Source organism: Hyla sarda, chromosome 2 (genome assembly GCF_029499605.1).
Source record: "Hyla sarda isolate aHylSar1 chromosome 2, aHylSar1.hap1, whole genome shotgun sequence".
NCBI classification, from domain to species: Eukaryota; Metazoa; Chordata; class Amphibia; order Anura; family Hylidae; genus Hyla; species Hyla sarda.
Genome location: NC_079190.1, coordinates 388006526 through 388019122, shown reverse-complemented (window position 1 = coordinate 388019122; position 12597 = coordinate 388006526). Strand labels below are relative to the sequence as shown.

The following is a 12597-nucleotide window of genomic DNA, read 5'->3' as shown; positions in this document are numbered from 1 at the left end:
TCATCAAACAATGTGAAAAATAACAAAATAGATATCACCCGATGCTCATTTTGCAGAAAAAAGTTCTCCTTTACTCCAGTTCTGTTGCTTTTTACTCTCATAGGAGCATGCCAGTCATGGAGTTACTCCACCAAGAGGGAGATTCACTATAAGCTTTCATCAGATGCTGCAATGTTTCGGATACACACCTACTTCTTCAAGGAAGGAGGAAGGAGGTGTGTCCTCCGAAACGCTGCAGCATCTGACAAAAGCACATTCTGATTCTCCCTCTCGGTGGAGTAACTCCAAGACCGGCATGCTCCTAAAAGCAACAGAACTGGAGTAAAGGAGAACGGTTTTCTTCCCATTGAGCACCGGGTGATTTACATTTTGTTATCGTTTACATTGTTCGATGAATTTGTTTTATCTAACAATATAAGAATGACTAAAAACAAGTTTTGTTTGAAACTGTGGAAGTTTGGGTGGGATTTTCTCAATGTGAATATTCCAAAGTATACCACAGTGGCATAGACATGGGACATTTGAGTCCAGTAGAAAAGTATATGTTTAGGAAATAGACTAAACATACAAATGTAGTGCACAGCAACAACATCATGAAAGTGTGAATCGTCATAATGTCGTGTAAGTGTGCTGTGCGGCTTTAAAACACAGTGGGATAGAAGCTGTGAGGTGATCAGCAATGTATACAGTACTATATGCATCTCAGCTCACTTACTACATATACTTAGCCATATGCTCTTGCACCCAGCCAGGTGAATGTACTGTAGTGGGCAGTGGTGCATGCAGTACTATATACATTAGACCTCACTAAATGGGCCAAATCTGGTGCTCTCGCACCCATCCTGATGAATGTTACTGTACACAAGTGGCAATACAGACAATACTGTATGTGTTACATTCGCCAGGCTGATGTGAGCAGCGATGCATACATATGCATCACAGCTCAGTACACACAGGAGCAGGGAGTCTACAACCAATAGGTGTCTCTGCTCCTGTATGTATGTTCTCTGGTGCTTTATCCTGATATTCTTTACATCTTTAATCACTAGTATACTACATTATTACATTAAAGGGAATGGGACCACTGTGGTATATATTGGAATATCTTTTTGCAAGTTACTAACATATACTGGCAGTGTACCCTGAAAACATGATGTCAATGAGGCTGTAGCTATATTTTGAAGCTAAGATGTGTGAAAGCATTCAAACAGTAACATAAAAAGTGGTAAACACTAGCATAGTACATTTATAGACCCATGCTCTGTATTACCCAAGTAAGTGTCCATGCAATCAACAAGTGTATTGAACTTTAAAGAGGTACTCCAGTGGGAAAAGAAGATTTAACATCAACTGGTGCCAGAAAGTTAAACAGACTTGCAAATTACTTCATTTAAAAATCTTAATCCTTCCAGTACTTATCAGCTGCTATATACTCCACAGGAAGTTCTTTTCTTTTTGAATTTCCTTTTTGTCTGACCACAGTGCTCTCTGCTGACACCTCTGTCCATGTCAGGAACTGTGCAGAGCAGTAGCAAATCTCCATAGCAAACTGGACAGTTCCTGACACGGACAGCGGTGTCAGCAGAGAGCACTGTGGTCAGACAGAAAAGAAAAGAACTTCCTCTGTAGTATAAAGCAGCTGATGAGTACTGGAAGGATTAAGATTTTTTAATAGAAGTAATTTGCAAATCTGTTTAACTTTCTGGCACCACTTTTCCACCGGATTACCGCTTAAATTGCTTGGACACAAATTACTTGGCTTCAGCAATAAAAAGGGAAAAACATGATGGATGATGAAAACGTATGGATCTACATTGTAGTTATCTATTTTGAAGTCTCTCCATATAGACCAATCCCAATACACCATTTAAACTGCTAACGCTTTTATCAGGCGCGAGCTAATTATAAATGTTCCTGATGAGCGGCACAAGGTGCCAGATCACATTAGCAGTTTGATGGCTGTAATACATTGTTGCTGATGAGGTTTAAAGCATGTACCAATTAACAATATAAAACTACAAATAACCCGGGCGGTTAGAAGATGACAGCAGAATTTACTGTTGGATGCCGCCCAGCCCAGACACATAGCGTTCTTCTTGTACACTTCAGTACTGCTAACTAGTGTCATGTAATGGAGTGGGCACTTTGTTTGGCAGCGTCTAAGCCTCATTTATGGAGAGTGAGTAAACCATGAGTGTTACTCTCTTCAATACTTCCTAAAATCAGGGTCTCTGCATTTTTATTTCCATCACTTTACAGTATAAGTAATATTTGAAGTATACTAAACTTTAACAGCCCTTATCTACTATATGTTAATTTCACTATTGTATTATTACAACAGGTCTTGGAATTATTATTAAAGGGGTGCTCCGGTAGGAAACAATTTTTTTTTAAATCAACTGGTGCCAGAAAGTTAAACAGATTTGTAATTTACTTCTATTTAAAAATCTTAATCTTTCCAGTACTTATCAGCTGCTGTATAATACAGAGGAAGTTGTGTAGTTCTTTTCAGTCTGACCACAGTGCTCTCTGCTGATACCTTTGTCAGTTTCAGGAACTGTCTGGAGCAGGATAGGTTTGCTATGGGGACTTGCTCCTGCTCCGTACAGTTCCTGACATGGACAGAGGTAGCAGCAGAGGGCACTGTGGTCAGACTGAAATGAACTACACAACTTCCTGTGGAGCATACAGCAGCTGATAAGTACTGGAAGGATTCAGATTTTTAATTGCAGTAATTTACAAATCTGTTTAACTTTCTGGCACCAGTTGATTTAAAAAAAAAAAATATTCTACTGGAGTACCCCTTTAAGCCAATCTTCCTAACACTTCAACATTTTCTGTGTAATACTTTTCTTGTCTTTAAATTATTTTGATCACCAAGTAATTTCTCCAACCAAAATACTACAAAATCTTCATATTTAGAAGTGTCACTCAACCCCATTTAGATAACCTGCAAAGTCCCTGAGGTTCCTAGGATTCAATTCCTTATTTTTCTTAAAATCACTTTTAAAGCTCTGTGTACTCAGAAAGATAGCCCATTGAACTAAATCAATAAAAACAATTAATAAAAAGTTGCTGGCCTACAATTTCTCACTAGTTAATGTTGCTCCATTCCTTGTGTTTTCATGATAGCAGACACTGTAGAGGAGAAGCCAGCAGACTCTTTACAAGATCTCTACAGGGCCCTGGAAAAGGCCAGTTTGTCCCCACTTGGAGAACAGCGACTTTCAACCAAAATGGAGTACAAGAAGTCTTTTATTAAAAGATGTAGTGATCCAGTAGTCAATGAAAAACTTCACAGACTGCGAATTTTGAAAAGCACTTTAAAGGTAGGAAATTAGAAAAAAAAATGTGGGCAAAACTTGGGACCCTTATTTAAGTGGCAGTTTTCATCTTTTTTTATTTTCAATTTTTTTATTTATTTTTTATACCTAGTAGTAAATTGAACAAAAAGTGAGGGGGGTGGCTTTGTTCATAAGACTTATTATTTTATAGGTTTAGTTATGCATATTTACATTTATTTGTTCACATTATTCTAGTTTATATTTCTGTACGTTATAATGCAGGAAAAAAAAAACTATTTAAACTGGCATTAACTAACTTGGACATGCGCCGAATATTTGACTGACATAGGTGAACATATACCAGCCATCTTTAAGAGTAGCGAAGCTTTAAGATGCCATCCCAGTCCAAGTCCAATATAAAATAAGCTACTGTCTTAAGAAAGTCTCATCGTTTATTTTTGCTCGTGTTTTTATAAAGTTTGAGATTACTTTGCACTGCCATTACGGAAAATAAATGTAAAGGAATCGTCCTGTACCTTTCACCAGAGAAATAGGGATGTTAGGTAAGGGAATAAAGTTAACAGCAATATACCGTATATCAATATTTATTATGGCATTGTAAGCAATCAAACCCTAAACTTGAGCATGGGTCAGATTTACTAATACTGTCTGTGGGTGTATTCACACACACAGGGTCTGCTGCAGATTAGAAGTTTTAAAAACCGTAATTGTGGACGCGATGTGTTTGCATACACCCTTAAAGGGCTTATCCAGGAAAAAATATTTTTTTTTATATATCAACTGGCTCCAGAAAGTTAAACAGATTTGTAAATGACTTCTATGTTCCTTTCTGTTTAAGTGCTCTCTGATGTCTCGGGAACCGCCCAGTTTAGAAGAGGTTTGCTATGGGGATTTGCTTCTAAACTGGGCGGTTCCCGAGACACATGTCATCAGAGAACACTTAGACAGAAAAGAACAACCTTAACTTCAGAAGCTCATAAGTACTGAAAGAATTAAGATTTTTTAATAGAAGTAATTTACAAATCTGTTTGACTTTCTGGAGCCAGTTGATATATAAAAAAAAGTTTTTTCCTGGATGACCCCTTTAAGGGAACCTAACATATCTCTCATGCTGCCTGAACCACAAGCCATCTTGGAGCTCCCTGTACCCTTTATTAGGTTGCAGTGCACACACTAATGCTGTTGTATAAACCTGAGGAAGATTCCAGTACAGCATTTAAGCGTGTTGTTATTTTACATAAAAAAAAAAAGTGTCACATGTTATAAAAAGAATGAGCGAGCACATTGTAACCTAATAAAGGCTGAGCACCATAGGCAATTCCCTACAAAATATGTGAAGTGGTGACTACTCTTCTGATTGGTTCTGAAGGAGAGCTTGAGACAATGGGGACTGTATCATTGGTGTTGCCCTTTGAGTACTCTAATTGTTTTTACCAAAACAGAAATCTATCAATAAATGGTGGTAATAGGCTCTGGGGGACCAGCCGGGGAACTTTTAGTTCAAAAGTAATTTTAGTTGGTATGAAAGTAATTGTAAAGCTAATGCATGCACATTAAAGGGGTTCTCCCTTGTTTATACTGTTTTTTGTTATAATGTTTGTGTGTTATGTGTGTATAAGTATGTGTATTTTTATGTGTGTTGTGATTATGTATATATGTATTTTCTTACCTTTTGTGAAGATTCGGAAGCTGGCCCCTTTTTCTTCCAGCGGCTTGCTGTGTACCTCGGCCTCCGCCATGTTGTGTTCGGTAAGTGGGATGTCGGGGGGTGTGTTCTTGCTTCTGTCCTTCCTATCTTCTGACGTCCGAGGCAAATCTTTTCTTCCTGTTTCTTCCGTGGCTCAGTGACGAATCTGCGGCCTCTTCCGGCGCATGCGCAGGTAGTTTGTTTGTTTTTTTACCAATAAAGTTTTTTTTCTGTAATTGACAAACTGTCTGCGCATGCGCGAGTACGCAAGTTCTACGCTAACAGCGTAGCGTACGTTAGGTCTACGCTAATAGCGTAGCTTCGCGCAAGCGCAGACAGTTTGTCAATTAGACAAAAAAAACTTGGTAAAAATAAACTACCTGCGCATGCGCCGGAAGAGGCCGCAGATTCGTCGCTGAGCCACGGAAGAAACAGGAAGAAAAGATTTGCCTCGGACGTCAGAAGATAGGAAGGACAGAAGCAAGAACACACTCCCCGACATCCCACTTACCGAACACAACATGGCGGAGGCCGAGGTACCAAGCAAGCCGCTGGAAGAAAAAGGGGCCAGCTTCCGGATCTTCACAAAAGGTAAGAAAGTACATATATACATAATCACAACACACATAAAAAACACATACTTATACACACATAACACACAAACATAATAACAAAAAACAGTATAAACAAGGGAGAACCCCTTTAATGGTAATAATGCTTGACAATAATTTTAGTGGCTTAGATCTAAGCTGGCTAAGGTAAATGGTAGGTTTTGTTGAATGCCACCCTATCTTATATTGTCGCCTATTTTTGTACAAACAATATAATTATATAACAATATAATAAAACATTTTGTAAAAACAAGCCAAATTTTGTGCAAACTGTTTAAAATGTAGTAACTTTTTACATGACTCATGTTGACTTTGTGACCTGGCCTGTATTATGTGCTAACTTTACTAATTGCAACATTTTGTGCATTTTATGCCACACATGGTTGTTTAGTTTCAAGCTTAAATCAAGGTACGGTGGATTATATGATTTATGTACTACTAGCTGAGTACCCGGTGTTGCCCCCCTCCTGTCAACTTTGACCAAGCTATGACTTTAGCTGCGAGGTTCAATTTAATGTCGGGGTTAATAACTCATTTATGAATTATTAATTATGGTCAACAAAAATATGAAAAATATTATGACCATTATGAATTGACAAAAATATACCAACAATGCAATTCACCATATCTGGACCCGACTATTTTCCCAGATATGAGTTCTTTGAAGTAATGGTAGAAGTAACTTTTGCAATATAATCAAATAATGACGCAGTTATTATAAAAATGATATGTACATTTATTGGTTGCAATTGATTAACATTAAAGAGTAATAAACAGACCATAATATAAATGAAATTATATAAAGAACATCAATGACATAATGTCAGATAAAAAGCAAAGATACATTAGTAAGTTATTTAGTAATAAACTTAGTCACAGAAGTAGGTTAGTTCAGATATCAATATATTACTTTGCAAAGAGATCATCACATCAAATGATATCAAATGGGCATTTCATATATATAAAATGGGAGTACACCGCACCCAGTTCTAACCACAACTGTCTCTGGTAAGATACGGTACTAAATATATAATTTATAGTACACTACAAATTAGGAAGACATAAATTAAGTTTCCTCGTGGGAATTATTATATCATGTGGGGGGAACAGAGGAAAATCCCATTTAGACTATGCTAATATGCAATATGCTCATTGCATTGATCCCGATAAGATGCACCTCGTTCATCTGCAGTAGAAGGGTGTGTGGCTAATAAACTACTATTACCATCTCATAATTGAGGTTATATATAAGCCAAGTCTGCTCCTCTACATAATATAATTCCTTCCAAATTAAAAGGAGGTAACTTAAATAAGAAAACTGTGTATCTTACCGTGAGTACTTCTGGATGAAAGAAATATGGCTGCCTGGGGTCCATGGGAACGCCTGTAGTCATAACCGGTTATCAGAGAAGAAATAACTTATGGACTAAAGTTTTTCTCCCTGGCTCTTCATGGCTCCGCCCCTTCAGGTAACCTCTAGGAACTTCAGTAATGAGGATGGGGTCCCTCTTTCTGTGTTCCCTGTAGTTTCTCTCTAGTCCTCCCCCCTGTTCTCCTTACACCTGCTTTTAGCTTGTTATCTGACTTAAAGATCCATCCAAACAAATATATCATCCAATGATGACTTGTGTGTGTGTGTGTGTGTGTGTGTGTATGGAGATCATAGCTAGTCACATGGCATCACATCTAAACATTAATTTACTATAATTTTGTTAGAGATGCAAAATATTATTGTGGCCACCTTATCACCTTATGTACACATAATCCAATACAAGACAATGTCATTGATACTTCTCAGGCATTGTTTAACACACACCTGTTTAACCCCCCCCCCCCCCCCCCCATTGGATTCAAAATGACAGACAATGAGTTTCACTCTCCAGGAATTTCCTTGGAGACTTGTCAAACGTTATGGGTATTGTCTTGACTTGTTTGTCATACCCCTAGTTCCTATTTACAGTGACCCCCCCGACCTACGATGGCCCCGACATATGATGAAATCGACATACGATGGCCTCTCAGAGGCCATCGCATGTCGATGTCCGCATCGACATACGATGCTTTTTTATGTCGGGGCCATCGCATTAAGTGCTATCCGGCAGCGCCAAATGCTTAAGCTGCTGCCGGATAGCAGCTTAATGTTCCCCGTGTGGTGCGGTAAGTATTACTTACACCTCCACGATGCTCCGGGGTGCCCTCCGGGTCCAGCGCTGGTCTTCCGGTGTCTTCTCGGCCCTCTCCGATGATGTCAATACGCTGCTGCGCACGTCATCCAATAGGAATGGCGTACGCAGCGGCGTAATGACGTCGCTACGCAGGCCCAGTAAGGCCTTGCGGAAGACAGAAGAGGACCGGAGAAGACAGCAGAGGATCGGAGAAGACAGTGGAGAGCCCAGCGGAGGCCGGGGTCACCATCGGGAGCGGCGGGGACACCATCTCGAGCGGCGGGGACAGGTGACTACAGCTTCCTATACTTTACATTGCACGAATCCCTCAACATACGATGGATTCGACAAACGATGGCTCGTTTGGAACGAATTACCATCGTATGTTGAGGGACCACTGTACATGCCTCTTAGAAGAGATGACACCTTTGCAAACATTCAAAGGTCTGTGATCTTTCAATGAACTCCACTTAGGCGATTTCACTAATTCTGTAGGCGGTGTTTTTACTTTGGAGAAGACGCTCATTAAATCAGGTCCTGCATCAAATTTCTGTGTCTAAGTGATCATTGTGGCATCCACATGGGCTCACTTACCAAAAAAAACTAAGCCTGGCAAGATCCCTCTAGATGGCACTTAACAAATTGGTCCAAATAGATTTGCCATCTGGGGGTGTTAATAAGCGAGTAGAAAGTGTTCATGTGGTATCTGAATCTGAGAGAAGTGATGAGGATACGGGGGAGGATTGTGATCTGGATGACACAAATGAGTGGTGTCATATTGAGGAAGAGGATGCGAATGAGGACATTGATGGTCCTTCCATGACTAAGCTAGTACCTTTACCCTCTCATGTTGTTGAGGGTCCTGAGGCCCCTTGGAAAGGGGGGGTACTGTAATGACTCAAGCAAGTTGTGCCTGAAGAGTTAAACGTTTCTCGTTTCTGTCAAAGCTTGTGGTTGTTGTGGCAACATCCTGGCCTATACTGTCTAATCCCCTGCCTGGTGTCCTTTTTGAGTCCACACCCTGAAGTTTGGCTTTTAAACTCTCAGTTGTCTCTTAGACTTTGCTTGTGAAAAGAACTTGTCTCTGGACCTAGCATTTACCTGCACCTGCATCGGATTCTGTTTTTCTGCTTTTGTGACTTTGGCTTTGTATTTGGTTAACCCTTTGCTATTCGATTCTGTACATTTGCTGTTCTCTTTGCTTACTGACTTGACTAATCCTACTATGCTTTCTGTTTGTTTGTCTCCACGTAGTATTGTATATTGGGTGTGACCCATTGTGTTCTGACAGTTTTTTTCCCCTGACCCTTACTGTATTGCTGTAGTTTGTTGTTTTGACGGCCCTGCATTAATTCAGAGTAGGGTCTGTCTTCAATTTGTGGAGTCACCGTTTAGGGCGACAACACAATAGGTAGGGACAGGGGTTATGGATAGAACAAGAGTGTTAAAAATTACCTACCTTATTGACATTTATGGAAGTGCACTTGGCTGTTTCTATTTATCCTTTGGACTTTATTGAAAGCACGGCATGAATGCACAACCATTTTTCCAGTGTTTCTCAGTTATGACTACTGTAGAATGTCTTCTCTAGCACATCGAGGGTTACAAGTTCTCTGCTCTCCAGTTTGTATTATACAGCACTGCCAGTAACTAAAACACAGTATTCAGTTGGCTATAGACAAGAATGTACAGACAAGTGTATCCCTTCTCCTCTGACACGCTAGGTGGCAGTCTACTCCACCTACCCTTTATAAGCCCTGCTAGAAGGCTCCTAGTTCCGTATGTTGGGGTGTTACATTCAACAGAATCAGATTTGCTCAGCATATGTGTCAAATGCAAATCCTGATGGTTTGTGGTTTTTGTACTTAAAATAATCTTTTAACTACAAACTGATCAGAGTATTTATTGGGAACCCCCAACCTTCAACTATTATCTGTGGGATAACCCAATGGCAGTGTCATCACAGGAGAGATGAAAGACTAAATGAGGTCCAAAAAAATTAATTTATTGTGCCTGTAATATACAGACATGTTGTATCCTCTTCTTACTAACAACTTTGGACTCTGAATGCATGAATAGTGTGTTTGCTTTGTTTTCAGACAACCCCAAAAGGAGTGGATAACCTTTATGACCCAATCATATAGCAATTCGTACGAATGCTTTTTCCTTTAAGGTTTTTTTTTATTTTTTTATCTTGATTACTATTCTAACTAAATTGAATGTTTAGTGATACATTCAATTTATTTGCAATAAGCAGTGTTATTTTGTGCAGTCATTTTTTAGCATATCCACCAGTATTTATCTGGCAACAACATTTGTTACTTAAATTAACACATGGCTCTAAGAGGCTGAGAAACGGTGTTTTGCTGTTTTTAAAAAAAAAATAAAAAATGTTATTATCTGGAATCACAGTCCTTATATCCCAGAAAATAGAATAACATTATTTTTCCACAAATTTTCTACACATGACACATTTCTGTGAGTGATTTCTGTACATGCAGAATGATTTACTGAACATTATTTATATAACATAAACTGAGAAGAGATTGCTATTGCTTACTCAGCATGATCATACATATGCATATGTTGCCACATCAAGGAGCATAATTCATGTTTGTACTATAAAATACTGCTATTTAATGTGATCTGTGTGGTGCATACACTAATTTGCTTCCTAGTAACAGACCTATATAAGCACAGTAAGTGTTCGTTTAAGTGTGTTAGATGTCACAGCATGAGACCTCTGGGAGAACTGTAACACCCCTCTGCAAAAGTGTGAGGTGTGTTGCCTGGATGTCTGACCAGATATTTTATCTGCCCAAATGCTTGAGCCTTAGACTCACTTTAATATGCAAAATGACTTATAGCAATAAAGGAATATTGCATTCCAGGGTATACCTCAAAGGGACATAAAAAAATAATCCACAAATGAATGATCATGTATCCTTTAGTGCATATTCAAAACAGGAAAAGGAGATCCTACGAAAAGAGTGACAACATGGCTGGCCTAATATAAACCATTCAGTAAAAATGGCAATGTCCTTTACCCCTTTAGGACGCAGCCCTTTTTTGCAAATCTGACCACTGTCACTTTAAGCATTAATTTGCTTGCCATTCTGATTCCGAGATTGTTTTTTCGTGACATATTCTACTTTATGTTAGTGGTAAATTTTCCTCAATACTTGCATCATTTCTTGGTGAAAAATTCCAAAATTGGATGAAAAATTAGAAAATGTTGTATTTTTTTTTACTTTGAAACTCTCTACTTATAAGGAAAATGGACATCACAAATAAATTATATATTGATTCACATATACAATATGACTACTTTATATTTTCATCATAAGGTTGATATGTTTTCACTTTTGGAAGACATCAGAGGGCTTCAAAGTTGAGCAGCAATTTTCCAATTTTTCACAAAACTTTCGGAAATTGGAATTTTTCAGGGACCAGTTCAGTTTTTAAGTAAATTTGAGGGGCCTTCATATCAGAAATACCCCATAAATGACCCCATGATAAAAACTGTACCCCTTAAAGTATTCAAAATGACATTCAGTGAGTGTGTTAACCCTTTAGGTGTTTCACAGGAATAGCAGCAAAGTGAAGGAGAAAATTCAAAATCTTCATTTATTTACAATCGCATGTTCTTGTAGACCTAGTTTTTGAATTTTTACAAGGGGTAACAGGAGAGAAATGGTTTTTGTGGGGCATGTCACATTTAGGAAGCCCCTATGGTGTCAAAACTGTGAAATAAAAGACAAAACACATGGCATACTATTTTGGAAACTACACCCATCAAGGAACGTAACAAGGGGTACAGTGAGCCTTAACACCCCACAGGTGTTTGACAACTTTTCGTTAAAGTTGGATGTGTAAATTATTCTAATTTTTTTTTCTTTCAAAAATGCTGGTTTTCCCCCAAATTTTTTATTTTTACAAGGGGTAATAGGAGAGCATGCCCCCCAAAATTTGTAACCCCATCTCTTCTGGGTATGGAAATACCGCATGTTATGATGTAAAATGCTCTGCGGGTGAACTACAATGCTCAGAAAGAAGGAATCACATTTGGCTTTTGGAAAGCAAATTTTGCTGAAATGGTTTTTGGGGGGCATGTTGCATTTAGGAGGCCGCTATAGTGCCAGAACAGCAAAAAAAAACACATGGTATACTATTTTGGAAACTAGACCCCTCAAGGAACGTAACAAGGGGTAGAGTGAGCCTTAACACCCTACAGGTGTTTGACGAATTTTCGTTAGTCAGATGCGTAAATGAAAAAAAATATTTTTTTCATTAAAATGCATTTTTTTCCCCAAATTTTACATTTTTACAAGGGGTAATAGGAGAAAATCCCCCCCACATTTGTAACCCCATTTCTTCTGATTAAGGAAATACCCCATGTGTGGACATCAAGAGCTCTGCTGCCGCGCTACAATGCTCAGAAGAGAAGAAGCGCCATTAAGATTATGGAGAGAGAATTTGGAATAGAAGTCGGGGGCCATGTGCGTTTACAAAGCCCCCATGGTGCCAGAACAGTGGACCCCTCACATGTGACCCCATTTTGGAAATTACACCCCTCATAGAATTTAATAAGCGTGCAGTGAGCATTTACACCCCACTGGTGTTTTACAGATCTTTTGAACAGTGGGCTGAGCAAATGAAAAATAAATTTTTTAATTTTCATGGACCACTGTTCCAAAAATCTGTCAGACACCTGTTGGGCGTAAATGCTCCCTGTACCCCTTATTACATTACGTGAGGGGTGTAGTTTCCAAAATGGGGTCACATGTGGGCACATATTGCCTTCAATTCCGGACATCCACATATGGGGT

The 12597-nt window shown here is 38.9% G+C and overlaps 1 protein-coding gene across 5 annotated transcripts in view; it reads left to right on the top strand.

Moving 5' to 3' along the window:
* The window catches only part of CNKSR2 (connector enhancer of kinase suppressor of Ras 2), a 422316-nt gene that overhangs the window by 393190 nt on the left and 16529 nt on the right, over positions 1-12597 (top strand). For 3 of the 5 annotated variants that reach the window (XM_056558614.1, XM_056558611.1, XM_056558615.1), the window contains one exon: positions 3133-3329. The exons of 1 other annotated variant lie outside the window; for it this stretch is intronic. In XM_056558614.1, coding sequence (XP_056414589.1) covers positions 3133-3329 — 197 coding nt within the window. The remainder of the gene's footprint in view (positions 1-3132; positions 3330-12597) is intronic. One more of the 5 variants, XM_056558612.1, reaches the window with a different exon arrangement.